Below are 17,413 nucleotides of genomic sequence, written 5' to 3'. Positions count from 1 at the left end.
TGCAAATAGGAAACATGCCAACAGTTTGGGGAGTGGCAGCAGGCTGGCCATGCCTACCCAGTCCGCCACGCCCAGTGAGTGGTGTCAAGCTGGCCAGCCCACCCTCCCCCCCAGTCGGCTCTCCTATCACCCACCCACCCTGAGGTCAAGCACAGCCAGGGATGAAATCCAGCAGATTCTGGAGAACTGGTAGCAGAAATTTTGAGTAGTTTGGAGAACTGGTAATGGAAATTTTGAGTAGTTTGGAGAACTGGTAATGGAAATTTTGAGTAGTTTGGAAAACCGGCAGATACCACCTCTGGCTGGCCCCAGAGTAGGGTGGGAATGAAGATTTTGCAGTATCCTTCCCCTGCCACGCCCACCAAACCACGCCCACAGAACCGGTAATTTTTAAAAAATTGAATTTCGCCACTGAGCACAGTCCTGATGCGGCCTTCAATGAAATTGAGTTTGACACCCCTGTCTTAGACCAAAAGCAAACACCATTACGGACAAAGAGAGAAGATAAAATAAATCGTTAACTCTCTGTCTCTCTCTGTATCGCAATGATCCCTGGTGATTGGTAAGTCATCAGCTATTGAGTTAATGCCGCTGAATTTGCATCTCCAATAAAAATAATGTCAACATCAAGAAAAATCCCCATGCCACTCTATTGTACATCGAATATATTTTATCCAAGTATGAGCACTTGAGGAAGGACTTTGAAAAATGCAGCATGTCCCGAGGATAGCTAATCAAGGTAATAAAAAGGAAACCCAGAGGAGGAATGGGTATAATATCTTGGAGAAAAAAACGAGTAGTCCTTGACTTACAACAGTACATTTTGTGACTGTTCAAAGTTACAACGGCACTGAAAAAGGTGCTTTATGACCATTTTTCATACTTATGACCATGGCAGCATCCCCATGGTCACAAGAGCAAACATTCAGACACTTGGCAACTGACTCCTATTTATGACGTGAATCTAGCATCTCCATTGAGTTTGCTTGTCATAAGGTCGCAAAAGGGGGGATTGCATGACCCTGGGACACTGCAACCGTCATAAATAGGAGTCAGTTGCCAAGCGTCCACATTTAGATCCCGTGGCCATAGGGATGCTGCAATATAGAAATTGGTATAGAAATTTAATAATAAATAAATAAATAAATAAATAAATAGTTCGTAAGTATGAAAAATGGTCATAAGTCATTTTTTTCCCCAGTGCCGTTGTAACTTTGAACGGTCACTAAATGAACTGTTGTAAGTCGAGGACTACCTGTATAACTAAAGAAAGCGTTCTTCTCCAAAGGCCTCTCTTACCCTGATGGTGATCTTGGTATTCCAGGGATTCTTCATTTGATCTTCTGCTTTGTGTTCTCTTGCCAAGCCACACATAGACAAAACTTCACTTTCATCTGGAAAGAGAGAGGCACTTTTCTTAGACCTTTGAATTTTCTACAAAAGCTGAAGACCTAATGACCTGGAGGCTAGGCAAGACACTATGACTCAAGGATTCCTTGAAAAGGATAAGAAGGGTAAATAGGAAAATTAGGTGGCTATCGAAAGTCGCACTCCACAGAAAAATGGAAGTGGGGTAAATTCTGGAAAGATGGGTCCTTAAATAGGGTGGCTCAGCGGTTAAGATGCTGGGCTTGTCGGTGTGATGTCTTCCTTGGACAACTCCTCTGACTCTTCCTCGGAGGCCGGCTAGAGGGAGGACAAGCTCATTCCTGGCACGTCAGGAACTGGGTTAATTAATGACTCTGAACTGCCGGCCGAAAGAGATTTATGAGGGGCTTCAGCTGGGGACAGTTTGCAGGTGAGTGAAGAGGAGAAGGAGGAGCTGCTTTCCATGGTGGATCCGAAAGCACACAGGACAGAGAAAAGACAAGACCAAAGGAGATCTGTCAGATTACTCAGGAGAAGGCCCCGCCTGTCTTGATGGGTTGCATTGGAAAGCTATTTATCATGGCAGGCAGAGGGAGGTGTTGCTGGGAACAACGTATTTGGTTTATGACTGTGTGTTTGTTCGTGCTTCCTCCTTGACTTAGAAACTCTGAACTTCTCTTGCCGAGTGAGCTCTCATGGATGTATTTTCAGTTTTGCCTGATGGCTTTAAGTTTGTTTGGTGGACTTACTTGTTGGGGTAACTTTCTATTGTTTTATGGACTATTGGCCATTGCCTTGTGGACTAATCTTGGCTGGCTTGTGGCTGGATTTATTTGGGAGAAGTCTGAGGCTGGGTGAAGGGAACTGCTGGGGAACTTTAATAAACTTTAAAAAACACATGTGTATGTGAATGAGTGGGGCAGCACAGTTGGCTGGAAAGCTGACAGCTCAGGTTCAAGACCCCAGCTCCATGCAACCAGGTGAGTTCCCATCCTCATCCCAGCTCCTGCAACTTAGCAGTCCAAAAGCCTGTAAATGTGAGTAGATAAATAGGTACCACTTTGGTGGGAAGATAACAACGTTCTGTGATGTCATGCCGACCACATGACCACGGAAATGTCTTCGGAGAGCACTGGCTCAATGGCCTTGAAATGGAGATGAGTACTGTCCCCTATAGTCGGCAACGACTAGCGGAGTAAAATCTGCAGGGTCCCGAAACTCAGTAGTTTTCCGAGAAGGATTACAAGCCCTATAGAAGCATGCAAACAAATCAACAAAAGGTAGGTTGAAATTACCAATCATTTTATCAAAGGCTTCTTGCAGGTCTCCAAGTTTCTTCATTATGAAGAAGTGCTCCTCGCCAGTTTTTTTTGATGCCAAAGCATTCATGCTTTCCTTGTTGATTTGATTTCCAACAGCAAAGACATAAACATCTGCAAGCAAGCATGGATAGGGACATAGGTTGGGAGGGAAGGACTAATGTTCCTGCCCAAAAAAAGTCAACAGTAGTTTGTAGTGGTGAGTCCTTAATAAAGTACAGCATTGCAATTGTTGTCAGTCTTCCTGGCTAAGACTAGGCTATCCATCAAAAATCTCCCGACATTTCATTGTGACATTTCACCGTCTAATTTTGGCAGAAAACTCCCAAACCAGCTGGATTAGATGAGGATTTGTTTTACTGCAGGCAAAAATAAAGCCACACACAACAGTTTGCCCACTGCCGTTTTCAAAGATGAAAATTACCTATCTTTGTATGGGTTTAAACCAGTGGTGGTATTCAACCGGTTCGATCCGATTCGAGCAAACCAGTAACGGCAGCTGCAGGAGCCTCCGCCCACCCACCCCCGGATGTCATCACGTCCTGTTTTTGATCCTCTGCGCATGCGCGGAAGCTTCTTACATTTGCGAACCAGTAGCGAAGGTAAGTGAATAAGAACCCTGGTTTAAACTCATAGTTTCTTCCTTCTAAACTTCTGAATTGACTGACAGTAGTCAGCACATTTGGAGGCCTTGAAGCCAAGTGGTTGTTGATCCATTATGTTCACACCTAGTCTGGAAACTGCTCGTTTCGTATTCAATACCTACCAGTGCTGGGTTGCCCCCGGTAGTAAAACTGGCGGGAGGCTCCACCCACTGACCTCAACATCATCAAAATCCGCAGAAGAGCTTGTGCGCGTGCGCAACCCCATTGCAAACCGGTAGTAAAGGTAAGTAGAACCCACCCCTGATACCTACACTTAGAGTTTTCATCTAGTACGAGAATTCTCTCAATGACCCAGCACTACATTTTTTAAACAAGGCAGTTATATGTGTTCTTAATCAACAGAAAAGTAGGAACCCTCTTGAAGGATCAGGGATAAATTTGCTTAGATCTCCACTGAATGTTAACTTAATGAAGTTTCTTAACCAAAATTTATATGTGCGAATCAACGTTCTTCAAATGCCATTTGAAATCTGCAGTTCACCAGCAATTTAAAAAATGCATTTTAGGACAAAGATCCATACAAAATTTATGTATTTGCAAGAGTAATGTACGCACTGAATTGTGTACAAACTCCAGATTCTAAACTCGTCCGTTAGTTCATTCCACTCTAACAATGTGTGTTTGTGTGTCTGTGTGTTCTGTGTATTACTGCAAAATACTTTATATGGGACTGCTTTTGAAGACTATCAGAAACTTAACTGACACATCTATATTATAGATTTACATCAGATAGACATCTTGCTTTTAACCTTTAAAATCTTACGTATAGTTCAACAAATTTTGGTCCGGTTGCCATGATTCAATCTTTTAGAGACCTTCGGACTAGATGATTTGAGTCTTCCTTTGACAGATTACAATATATTTGGGGGAGAAACTCCTGAAGTTAGTGTGGCAAGAATTGGTACATTCCAATCACTCTCTGACTCTCTGCTCTCTGTGTGTGTGTATGTGTAAGAAGACCAGTGCCATGGTGATTGCAAAGTTGGCAGCAAATAATATTTATGCAATAATTTCAAACAATTGTAAGAACTTTGCTACTTTAAAACAGTTCTACTGAGCATATGGCATCTCAAGTTTTAATTCTGATCAGCTTCTAGGAGTTGAACACAGTGGTACTGTACATAATACGACCAAAAAATGAATAATCACACTTGATAAATCACTTGATACATCAAATCAAATGTGGCCCACAATCCTTGCATGATGCCTGTAAATTCTAGGACCATAAGTACCACCCAATTATTTGTTCCTTCTTCTTTCAATAATCCCATTCCCCTGGCACAGGGGTCAGCAACCTGTGGCTCTGGAGCCGCATGTGGCTCTTTCACCCCTCTGCTGCGGCTCCCTGTCACTCAAATATGTGTCACCACCGCCAATGTGTGACACCTGCTGGCACACAATTTATTGTGCTTTTCAACCCCCGGTAGGCCAACCATGGATAAATCCAGGAAAAGAAAAGTTTCAGAAGAAAACAGAAAGTTTAATTCAACTACATATGCTGGTTTTTTGGCTGCTCAAGAAATAGTCAGGCATGGGAAGGGTTTTGTGGCTCCTGGTGTTTTCTTTTCTGTGAGAAATAGGTCCAAATGGCTCTTTGAGTGTTTAAAGTTGCAGACCCCTACCCTGGCAGATACAGTACATGCTTCCTCAGGGCAAATGTACTCTCTTCAGCTTGTTTGCTAATCTCAATGGGTGTTATATTCAACCAGGAACACAAAAATTGCTTTTGTGATGTCGCTTACTCTCTATTGTCCCTTGGGTTAAAATGCCAAGAAGTCAATCAGACACTCACAGAATTTAAAACACTGGATCTGTAATTTCTGATATTGGCCTATAATATTGGCAGAAAGTCTTATCACAGGCAAATGAGGCCAAACATTGTGAAATTCTGGTTTAAAGTATTTTTCTCCCCATTTCTTTCCTGATGTGTAGATCGTCAGAACTTACCTAAGAATTCATTGCGAGAATTGGTGCCCAATGTCTTAATCCTAAGGAATTCCTTAATAGTTTTCATGACAGGAAGTGGATCCCCGCCCATGTTGTAGCGACCTAAAGGTTGAGAGTAGCAGTTACTATATGGTAGAAGTGATCAAGTTGCCTCTCAAAACTCTGACTGTGGTCCCACAGCTCTTCCAAAGTTTCTGTGGAATTATAGAAATAATTCACTTCGTTCAACTCAAATGAAATTGAATCACTGAAATAAAAGTAGATTTCCCCCAGCCCCATTAATTTTTTTATTTGCCATTTAAAGACTAAGTAGTGATCTTGATCCAAAAAGGGTTTGACTTCCCCCAAGTTTCTGTGCTGAAAACCAGGGCAATCTTTTTCTCCTACTGACAATCAGCTGATTTTGCTGCCAAAGCTGGCTTTTCAGTGGTGCGACTCCTAGAGTTGAATCGGAACATCTAGGAATGATCCAAGATGATCCTTGGAAAGCATGGGAAGAGGAATCTTGAGGATTGCAATTCCTGGTAGGAGCAGCTGGAGAGACAGGTCTCCATCTTTTCCTCTCAGCTGATTGAACTTTTTAGGCATGCATTAACTACACTCATTGATGTTTCTCTTTTAATTTGCTTTTTATTTTCAAAAGTTAACTGATTGGTCAAATGCTGATTTATACTAACCCCTTACTGGATTTTAACATGATTTTTTGTATGTATGTGTTTTCTTTGTTCTAAAGAATGCTTTTACCTACAAGTTCAAATGGGGAAGGCTAAAAGAAATATGGACCTTACAGACTTAGAGTTGACTGGTTTGAAGATTGATGGAGATTGGAGATGGACTTTTTTTTTTTTGCTTTAATTTATATGCTGTCCTTCTCCGGAGACTCAGGGCGGCTTACAATGCGTTAAGCAATAGCCTTCATATTTTGTATATTTATACAAAGTCAGCTTATTGCACCCACAATCTAGGTCCTCGGATGGAAGGCTGAGTCAACCTTGAGCCTGGTGAGATTTGAACTTGTAGCAATTGCAAGCAGCAGATGTTAATAACAGTGCTTTAGTCCACTGTACTACAGGCTCTATAATAAGTATGTACTACAGACTTATTATATCCAATTGGAAAATAATTTTGACAGGGCTTTTTGGGAAGATAGATCGACTTTGGAGAATGGACTTACTATATTGAATCAGACAACAACTGATAAGAGCCCTGGTGGCGCAGCAGACTAAAGCACTGTTATTAACATCAGCTGCCTGCAATTACTGCAAGTTTAAATCTCACCAGGCTCAAGGTTGACTCAGCCTTCCATCCTTTCAAAGGTAGGTGAAATGAGAACCCAGATTGTGGGGGCAATAAGCTGACTTTGTATAAATATACAAAATATGAAGGCTATTGCTTAACGCATTGTAAGCCGCCCTGAGTCTCCGGAGAAGGGCAGCATATAAATCAAATAAAAAAAAAGTTATTAGGGAACAAATCAGGATATTTGATATTCATCCAGGATTGATCAGAGATAACTGTTGTGGTGATTTGGAAAAGATAAAGACATCTTGGTAGACTTTCTGCAAGTTAATTACAATGATAGATTGTTAACAGATTTTGAAAATCTGTTTAATTTTTCTGTTGCTTTGCCTGTTAACTGTTCTTAATATAGTAGATAGCTGACAGGTCAAATATATTGAAAATAGAGGTAGAATTTTAAAAATGTGGGGCTCAGTTTGCAAGAGAGGGGGAAACTAACATTGTTACAATCTATTTATCAGTATTCAACTAAGTTAGATGATATATATGTGTTTGTTTGCGGTTTTTGTTCTTTTTCATGCAGATTTTTAAATTCTCTTGTTTTTGTACAATTTTTTAGATGTAATGTTTTGAATGAAAAAGGTTATTTAGAAAGTGGGGTGGGGGTTTACACACATAGTAAGAGGTTTGAACCTGTGGATTCTGGATTCTGGAAGATGATGGAGAAAAGGATAAAAATATAAAGCAGCTTTTCCTGAATATACATATTAAGAAAAAAAAAATTTGAGCCCTAAATTTCATTCAAATTTCAGAGTAAGGAATTATATTGAGTAAATAAATAGCATAAAGGTATTATTAGAATATTAGAGTCGCTGCCCTATTAAATATTAAAAAGTAGCTGCAAAAAATTAAAGCTTTCATGCATGTGTTCGTTTTCCTCACCGTCACTCAGGAGGATGATCACATGGCGTGTGGAATTGGAAACAGGAGGAGGAATTAATCCACGTCTCTTCTCATCAGCTTCCTGGGTAATCATCATTTCATAGACCGCTGTCAAGGCTTTCTTGATGTTGGTTCCTGGCTTTATCTTATGCTCTAAAGAGAAAAAAAAAGAAGAGATACAAGTAGAAAAATGAACACAATTATTTGCAGTTGGCTAGCCACGGCAAATCTCATTTGCTATTCAGGCTACACCTGCAGCAGCAATATAACCTAACTGATCTTCAGACCTCCCTTCAGAAAAACATCAACAGCTGTATTCATTCTTCAGCATTGAATGTTTCTCAGTCTAAAGAATTCCTTAAGCATTTTCAATGTATATTGATACTTCCTAGTTGATAGAATGCAGGCAACGCTACTTTGGCGGGTACTATACAGGTAGTATAAAGATAAAGGTCAGTGGTGGGTTGCTACCGGTAGCAGCGGCGGTGGGAGGCTCCGCCCACCCGCCCGGATGTCATCAAATATGCTCTGCGCATGTGCAAAAGTGGGGCGCGCGTGAGCGAACCAGTAGCAAAGGTAAGTGAAACCCACCCCTGGTAAAGGTAAAGGTTCCCTTCGCACATATGTACTAGTCGTTCCCCAACTCATCTCCGTTTCAAAGCTGAAGAGCCAGCGCTGTCCGAAGATGTCTCCGTGGTCATGTGGCCGGCACGACTAAACGGCAAAGGCGCACGGAACGCTGTTACCTTCCCACCAAAGGTGGCCCCTATTTTTCTACTTGCATTTTTTACGTGCTTTCGAACTGCTAGGTTGGCAGAAGCTGGGACAAGTAACGGGAGCTCACCCTGTTACACAGCACTAGGGATTTGAACCGCTGAACTGCCGACCTTTCGATCGACAAGCATCTTAGCCACTGAGCCATCGTGTCCCTTTTATGGGTAGTATAGTAAAAGACTTAAGGATGTACATGTTGCTTGGAATAGAATGGAAAATGTTATAGAGTGCTACGTAAATGTGTAAATATATTTATTCCAAGTATGAAAAAAATTTCTTGTTCGGATTATAAAATGAAGCAGATTGTGGGTGAGCAAAATGATCTTCTAGCCCAGGGGTCAGCGACCTGCGGCTCTGGAGCCGCATGTGGCTCTTTCACCCCTCTGCTGTGGCTCCCTCACTCAAAATATGCGTCACAACCGCCAATGTGTGACACCTGCCGGCACACGATTTATTGAGCTTTTCAACCTCCGGTAGGCCAACCATGGATAAATCCAAGAAAAGAAAAGTTTCAGAAGAAAACAGAACATTTCATTCAACTACATATGTTAGTTTTATGGCCGCTCAAGAAATAGTCAGGCACAGGAAGGGTTTTGTGGCTCCCGGTGTTTTCTTTTCTGTGGGAAACAAGTCCAAATGGCTCTTTGAGTGTTTAAGGTTGCAGACCCCTGTTCTAGCCAGACCTATCTACCTGGCAAAGATCAGGAATATATCTCACCAGAAACTTTGACATTTTGTAGTTGCTCAATCACCCAGGCTGCATCAGTGCTCTGTGCGTGCATTGTGTTCAAAACTTCTTTGCTATGCGTGGCAAAAGTGATGACGGCATAATTGGGGGAGACGTCATAGCTGGAGATCTGCAAAGGGAAACCAGGAGACAAAAAGAAGCAAGACGTGTACCCATTTGTCAACTAGGTTCATTAACATTCAGTCCCAAGGGCAGTATGGGAATGGCTTAAACATTTCAGCGCACAAAATCTCCCACCGCCAAGCATTTGCTAGTGAGGTAAGGTTTTTCATCTCCAGCCTCTCACTCTGGCTTACTCTTGCTGACATAGACTTACCAATATGGCAACCTTTGCAAAGTCCAAGACTACCCACTCTATGACTTCCACAAAAGTTTGGGGATACCCTATTCTAGAACTTCTGCAAATGCCCCATTCCAGAGCTTTGCAGAAGTTGACACATTGATAGGGCACAGCAGACCCAGAAGCTAACAATAAATAATGTTTTTCTTCTATCCAGTCCCTCAACCAGCTGAGGACCTCTTAAAGATATGGAGAGTTCAGTATAAATCTCTTTCATTTTACTGTTGTTGCTTTTTTTAAAAGATCAACTATGGATTACCAGGGGTTTAAAACATGTTGGTGATCACCTTTAAAGCGCTCCATGGCTTAGGCCCGGGGTACTTACGGGACCGCCTTCTGCCACCAATTGCCTCCCTCCGGCCAGTTCGCTCCCACAGAGAGGGCCTCCTCAGGGTGATGTCGGCCAGACAATGTCGGCTGACGACCCCCAGGGGGAGAGCCTTCTCTGTGGTGGCACCTACCCTCTGGAACACTCTACCCCCAGAGATACGAGTGATCTCTGACCTCCGGACTTTTCGTCGGGCCCTAAAAACCTATTTTTTTCAGTTAGCCGGGCTGTCCTAATTTTATGGTTGGTTTTAAAATTTGATATGGATTTTAATTGAAATGTTTTAAATTACGGGCCAAATTTATTTAATTATTTTAAATCTATTTTTAACTTTTGTGTATAAATGTTTTTTATCTTGGCTGTTCACTGCCCTGAGTCCGAAAGGAGAAGGGCGGTATAGAAATCTGAAAAATAAAATAAATAAAAATAAAATAAATAAGGCAGGGGTCAGCAACCTGTGGCTCTGGAGCCACATGTGGCTCTTTCACCCCTCTGCTGCGGCTCCTGTCACTCAAAATATGCGTCACAACCACCAATGTGCAACACCTGCCAAGATGCGATTTATTGAGCTTTTCAAGCCCCGGTAGGCCAATCATGGATAAATCCAAGAAAAGTTTCAGAAGAAAACAGAACGTTTAATTCAATTACATATGCTAGTTTTGTGGCCGCTCGAGAAATAACCAGGCACGGGAAGGGTTTTGTGGCTCCCAGTGTTTTCTTTTCTGTGGGAAACGGGTCCAAATGGCTCTTTGAGTGTTTAAGGTTGCAGACCCCTGGACTAAGGGAACCTCAAACAGAAAGTGAATCTTGCTACAATTGTTGGCAGTTGTCGTCAAAAAGAGTACTAAGGGTCCCCACAAGGAGGATCAAGGGTCTCTGGTGTCAGAAGAATAATTTGGGGTTCCAACATAGCCAGAGTTCTCTCTCTAGCACAGGGGTGTCATACTAATGGCCCTCAGGCCGGATGCATCATGCACAAGCCACGCCCACCTCAGCTCCACGAATGGAAAACATGTTGTGAAACGTCATATGACACCGTGAGTTTGACACCCATCCTCTAGCACATGCAACTTCAACAGGCACCATATAAATCCCACACATGCAACAGCGCACACTCTGCTAGAGAGAAGTTCGCTGAAAGATGGACTCCAGCACAAGTCTGAAAGCTCAGAAGACAAAACCTCTGGTTCTGGTGATGAACCCAGATTGGATCCTGCAACATTATCCTAGGACACCTATATTTGCCTTCCTTCATGTTCTTCTTATCATCTCAGTTGCTCTTCTTTGTACTCTTTCTAGAGTCTCAACTTCTTTTTTATATTGTGGCGGCCAAAACTGGGTGTAATATTTTAAGTGTGGTCTTACAGTATATTGGTCATCTTTTTTTTTTTTTAATTTGATTTATATGCCGCCCTTCTCCGGAGAGTCAGAGCGGCTTACAGTGTGTTAAGCAATAGCCTTCATACTTTTGTATATTTATACAAAGTCAGCTTATTGCCCCCACAAACTGGGTCCTCAATTTACCTATCTTAGAAAGGATGGAAGGCTGAGTCAACCTTGAGCCTGGCAAGATTCGAACTTACTTTAATTGCAGACAGCTGGTGTTAAATTACAGTGCTTTTGTCTGCAGAGCTATCCAGGCTCCCTTGTTCAAGGATCTTGTTCAAGAGATTAGGATTTACTCAAGAATTAGGACATTGTTTAGTTCCCCCTAGTTTATTTCTCATCTGGCTTTTCCTTTAAAAAGAATTTTGATGATGATGATGATAGTAATAATAATAGTAATAGTAATAGTAATAACAACAACAATAACAACAACAACAATGGAGCTGCAAAAAACTGCACTACTCGGAACATCATACATCTTAAGAAGGTACTTGGTTGATACCTAGGATGCTGGCAGCAACCCGTATCAACCATTAGCACTAGTCAATCGTATTTGTGACACATTTTTGAATGTTCAGTTGACTGAGTTTCATGTTTAATGAATACAAGAGATAATAATAATAATAATAATAATAATAATAATAATAATAATAATAATAATAATAATAATAATAATAAATGTAATTACTAATGCTCTGGCAGATTATGTGAAAGATAATGTTGAACCAGCTCTGATGGAGGTCAACAAGAGGAAGCTGCTCAAAGCGCAGCAAACCAAGGCTCAATATAGGAAAACAGCGATGCAAATTCGGGCTGACAGCTGGTGTAACAAAGCACTGGATGGACAGTTACTTGGGAAGATCCAAGGAAAAGTAGATAAGGAAAAGACCTGGTTATGGCTGACCAACGGAACACTGAAGAAAGAAACAGAAGGCCTGATTTTTGCAGCCCAGGAACAAGCCATCAGAACGAATGTAATCAAAGCCAGAATAGAAAAATCTGCTGATGACCCCAAATGCAGACTCTGCAAAGAAGCGGATGAAACCATTGATCACATACTGAGTGGTTGCAAGACAATAGCTCAGACTGACTACAAACAACGTCACAACACAGTCGCTCAGATGGTCCACTGGAACTTGTGTCACAACTACCATCTGCCTGTAGCAAAGAACTGGTGGGATCGTAAGTCTGAAAAAGTGGTCGAAAACGAGCATGCAAAACTACTGTGGGACTTCCGAATACAGACTGACAAAGTTTTGGAACACAATACCCCGGATATCACAATTGTGGAGAAGAAAAAAGTGTGGATCATCAACGAGAAACAACTTGAAAAAGTCACCAGATATCAGGACTTGAGAATCGAACTGCAGAGACTCAGGCATAAACCAGTGCAGGTGGTTCCAGTGGTACTCGGCACACTGGGCGCTGTGCCTAAAGACCTAGGCAAGCACTTAAAAACAATTGGCGCTGACAAGATCACCATTGGTCAGCTGCAGAAGGCCACCTAACTGGGATCTGCTCGCATAATCCACCGATACATCACACAGTCCTAAACGCTTGGGAAGTGTTCGACTAGTGATTTGAGATACGAAATCCAGCATGGTTATCTTGTTTGCTGTGTATACTGTCAAGTTTGTGTAAATAGTAATAGATATACCATATTTTTTGGAGTTGCACCAAGATGCACCTTTTTCCCCCCTAAAAGGGAGTGAAATTTTAGGTGCGCCTTATACACCGAATGTAGCCCCACCCACCCACTGGCCCCCCACCCTTTGGTCTCTGCCTCCCAGCAGTTTACCTCCTTGCAGCAAGCAGCAAGAAGAAACAGCTCGTTTCAGCTTCAGCACGGCCTAATTAGCACAAGTTGATTGGATCGGCCTCCCGACTCTCAGCTGTTTTGCTCTCAGCTGTTTTGCGCGGGCCTCTGCTGCTTGCTGCAAGGAGGTAAATTGCTGGGAGCAGATTTTTTTTTTTCTTGTGCTAATCAAGCTATGCTAAAAACGAAAATGAAAGTAAAGCAGGCTATTTGCTGTTTGCTGCAACGAGGCAAAATTGCTGGGAGGCAGAGGTAGAGGCAGATTTCTTTTTCTTGTTTTCCTCACCAAAAAAGGTAAGTGCGTCTTATAATCCGGAGTGTCTTATACTCCGAAAAATACGGTAATTATAATATAAGAAAGACAAAAAAGTCAGGATAGTGGATGTGGCAGTGCCTGGAGACAGCAGAATAGAAGAGAAAGAACTGGAGAAGATCACAAAATACAAAGACCTACAAATAGAAATAAAACAACTATGGCAAAGGCAAGCAAGGATAGTATCAATAGTAATAGGTGCCTTGGTTGCAGTCCCAAAACAACTGGAGCACCACTTGAACACCATAAGCATTGACAAATTTGCCATCAGTCAATTGCAGAAGGCGGCTTTACTTGGAACTGCTTCCATCCTGCGACGATATCTGTAACACTGTCAAACATCCAGATTTGCCTCTCCCAGGTCCTTGATAGGTAGACCAAAATGCCAAACCCAGTCTGAACATCTGGCTGACTGTGCAATGAATATTATTATTATTATTATTATTATTATTATTATTATTATTATTATTATTATTATTATTATTCCATAACACAGTCGCTCAGATGGTCCACTGGAACTTGTGTCACAGCTACCATCTGTCTGTAGCAAAGAACTGGTGGGATCATAATCCTGAAAAAGTGGTCGAAAACGAGCATGCAAAATTACTGTGGGACTTCCGAATACAGACAGACAAAGTTTTGGAACACAATACCCCGGATATCACGATTGTGGAGAAGAAAAAGGCGTGGATCGTCGACATTGCCATACCTGGTGATAGCAGAATCGACAAGAAACAACGTGAAAAAGTCAGCAGATATCAGGACTTGAGAATCGAACTGCAGACTCTGGCATAAACCAGTGCAGGTGGTTCCAGGGGTACTTGGCACACTGGGGGCTGTGCCTAAAGACCTAGGCAAGCACTTAAAAACAATTGGCGCTAACAAGATCACCATTGATCAGCTGCAGAAGGCCACCTAACTGGGATCTGCTTGCATAATCCGCTGATACATCACGCAGTCCTAAACGCTTAGGAAGTGTTCGACTAATGATTTGGGATACGAAATCCAGCATAGTCATCTCGTTTGCTGTGTATACTGTCATCATCATCATCATCATAATCATATATGGGACTTTCGAATACAGATGGATCATCATTTAGAACACAACACACCAGATATCACAGTTGTTGAAAACCGAAGCATACAATCTATTGATATTGCTGTACTAGGAGATGCCAGAGTTGAAGAAAAAGAACTGGAAAAAATTATGAAATATCACGACCTGGCCATAGAAACTACATGATTATGGATGAAGCATGTGAAAGTGATACCCATTGTCATTGGGGCACTTGGTACCATGTTTATATAATACATCAAGAAATTGCAGCTTCCTGCAATAACACCAGCGGAACTGCAAAAAACTGTGCTACTCGGAACATCGTGCATTTTTAGAAGTTACTTGATTGATATGTAGGATGCTGGCAGCAACCCGTATCAACCATCAGTGCCAGTCAGGGATATTTGTGATACATTTTTAAATGTTCAGTTGACTGAGTTTCATGTTTAATGAATAAAAGTTTATAATAATAATAATGTAACTGCCTTAGAATAACAGAGTTGGAAGGGATCTTGGAGGTCTTCTAGTCGAACCCCCTGCATAGGCAGGAAATCCTACATGACTTCAGACAAATGCCTTGGTGCAAAGCCGACTTCACTAAGCTTTAGCCTCATTTTTTGCTGGCTAGAAGGACCTTCAGCTTTACAAAGCTCCCACAACTTTACAATTTGTGGACTTTAACTCTCAGAATTCCTCAGCCAACATGGCTAGCTGAGGAATTCTGGGAATTGAAGTCCACAACTTGTAAAGTTGCCAAGTTTGGAGACCCCTGCATGGGATGGTAGAGAATATTTTATGAAGCTAATGAGAATTTTATGTTGGGCCAGGCTCACAACAGCAGCCATTTCTCAGTGGCTCTCCACATTTCCAGTATTCCCCTGATCTTAAAAGCGGTTTACTTCTGCCTTATAATTTCATCATGCTTGCTGAGGAATTCTGCATCTTAAAGTCCATATGTCTTAAAGAGGCGAAGTTTGATAAACCCTGGTTTATAACTAGTACCGGTAACTTCTTGGTACATGGCTGAGCAAAGAAATTATCTGATTCTTCCTTACCTTCTCAATCAACTTGATTGTAGCATTTTGTGTACTGTTGAAATCCTCTTCATTAATACTTTTTGAGGCATCGAGTAGAAAGTAGATGTTCATTGTGCCTCCTTTCTTAATGACAATCTTTCGCTTCTGTGTAGAGGCTGGAGAGAGAGAAAGAACTAATATTCATATCTTGTTTTCCCAGTTATGTGTAGTTTTGATATATTGGGCATTCTTTCAAGGGAATGAAGGAATTGCAACCTGATAGCACATGATCACTCACTCATTCAATCAACTGCAATAGTTGAAATAAAGCCACATTTTTGTTTTGTTTTTAATGAACGAAGTTCAGCTGTATTGTATATATTGAATTATATTGTATATACTAAGTATATTGTATATACTGAAGAGCAACCAAGATGATTAGGGGACTAGAAGCTAAAACATATGAAGAATGGTTGCGGGAACTGGGCATGGTTAGTCTAGTGAAGAGAAGGACCAGGGGAGACACGATAGCAGTCTTCCAATATTTGAGGGGCTGCCAAAGAGAGGAGGGGGGGTCAAGCTATTTTTGAAAGCACCTGAAGGCCAGACAAAGAATAATGGATGGAAACTGACCAAGGAGAGATTCAACCTAAAAATGAGGAGGAACTTTCTGACAGTGAGAACCATCAATCAATGGAATAGAAGTTGCTTTCGGAAGTTGTGGGAGCTTCATTACTGGAAGCTTTCAAGAAGAGACTGGACTGCCATCTGTCAGAAATATAGGGGTCTCCTGCTTGGGGGGGGTGTTGGACTAGATGACCTACAAGGTCCCTTCCAACTCTGTTAATCTGTATTATTGATTTTGCAGCCAAAATGGTATTGTCCATCTGAGGAGCCAAATCATTGGTCTGTGATGATGCTAAGATACATCAAAATGCAAGATTCTTTACAAAATACAGGGAGGGCCAAGTCTTTCCATATACACACAGGCACCTCAATGACCTAGTACGCTTAATGCACAGAAAATACTGGTTTAACATTGAAGGGGGAAACTACACACAAGGTGGTAGAGGCACTACTGAAACGAAATAACTTAGAATAAGGCACAGCTACCGCAACATACTGCTGCAAGTTTCATTAATGGAAGTTATGACCAGGAACTTTTCCCTTGATAACTAGGAACATCTCTGTATTTTGAGGTGAGATTCAGTCCAGAGCTGCAAGATGATTTTTAAATGTATTGTGAGCCGCCCTGAGTCTTCGGAGAGGGGCGGCATATAAATTTAATTAATTAAATTAAATTAAATTCAGAAGAAGGTAGCAGATAGATATGTCTATGAGTAACAGCAGCAGTCAATCTAACAGACATCCACAGAGAGAGAATGGGGTCTATATAGTGGTAGACTCATGCCCAAGGGTATTATGGGAAGAATCTTCCGCCTTGGAAGTATCCCTGAGATATGCTTCGATTTTTCCTCAACTAATGATCTGCTTGAATATTTAGAAAAATATTGTGCAATGTCTTAGTTGTGATGTTTTTAACAATTCTCTCATAGAAGAGAATCTTTGTAACTCAGGGTTGAGCTCAGTGGTGAAATCTAAAATTTGTTACTACCGGTTCTGTGGGCGTGGCTTGGGGAGGGTAATGTGACTGGGTGGGCGTGGCCTTTTTTTTTTACTTTTAAAACCATTTTAACCTCAACCTCTTTGGTTGTAAAAAAATGCTTTCAAAAGGCTCTTGACAATCCCAGCTGAGTTGCCTGATCGGCAGAGGCTTTTTAAAAAACTCAGCTGGGATCGTCAGAGGCATTTAAAAGAAAAAAAGGGTTTTTTTTTCTTTTAAAAGCCTTTGATGATCCCAGCTGAGCCGCGCGATCATCAGAGGCTTTTTTTTTTCTTTTAAAAGTATTTTTTCCACCGAAGAGGTTGTAGAAAAAATACTTTTAAAAGTTAAAAAAAAGCCTCTGATGATTGTATGGCTCAGCTGGGCATGGGGGGGGGGGGCGGGTGCAGGGATTTTTGCTACCGGTTCTCCGAACCACTCGCCTCCATCGCTACTGGATTGGGCGATCCGGTCCAAACTGGGAGCATTTCATCCCTGGTTGAGCTATAGCAGAGGCAGTGGTGGGTTCCAACTGGTGTTACCACCGGTTCT

General features: G+C 41.7%; 1 protein-coding gene across 1 annotated transcript in view; it reads right to left on the bottom strand.

Annotated features, from left to right (window-relative positions):
* LOC139310091 (uncharacterized) overlaps nt 1-17,413 on the bottom strand; it is a 126,966-nt gene that overhangs the window by 10,395 nt on the left and 99,158 nt on the right. The window contains exons 25-30 of the mRNA XM_070934245.1: nt 15,298-15,434; nt 8,973-9,111; nt 7,481-7,633; nt 5,300-5,401; nt 2,664-2,801; nt 1,300-1,394 (exon numbers count right to left, since the gene is read on the bottom strand). Of these exons, the coding sequence (XP_070790346.1) occupies nt 1,300-1,394; nt 2,664-2,801; nt 5,300-5,401; nt 7,481-7,633; nt 8,973-9,111; nt 15,298-15,434 (764 nt within the window). The remainder of the gene's footprint in view (nt 1-1,299; nt 1,395-2,663; nt 2,802-5,299; nt 5,402-7,480; nt 7,634-8,972; nt 9,112-15,297; nt 15,435-17,413) is intronic.

The sequence above is a fragment of the Pituophis catenifer genome, unplaced genomic scaffold, assembly GCF_029215685.1.
Source record: "Pituophis catenifer annectens isolate HBS135680 unplaced genomic scaffold, rPitCat1.0.hap2 SCAF_2, whole genome shotgun sequence".
NCBI lineage: Eukaryota > Metazoa > Chordata > Lepidosauria > Squamata > Colubridae > Pituophis > Pituophis catenifer.
The sequence above is the reverse complement of the archived record's forward strand: the minus strand, read 5'-3'. Positions and strand labels throughout refer to the sequence as shown.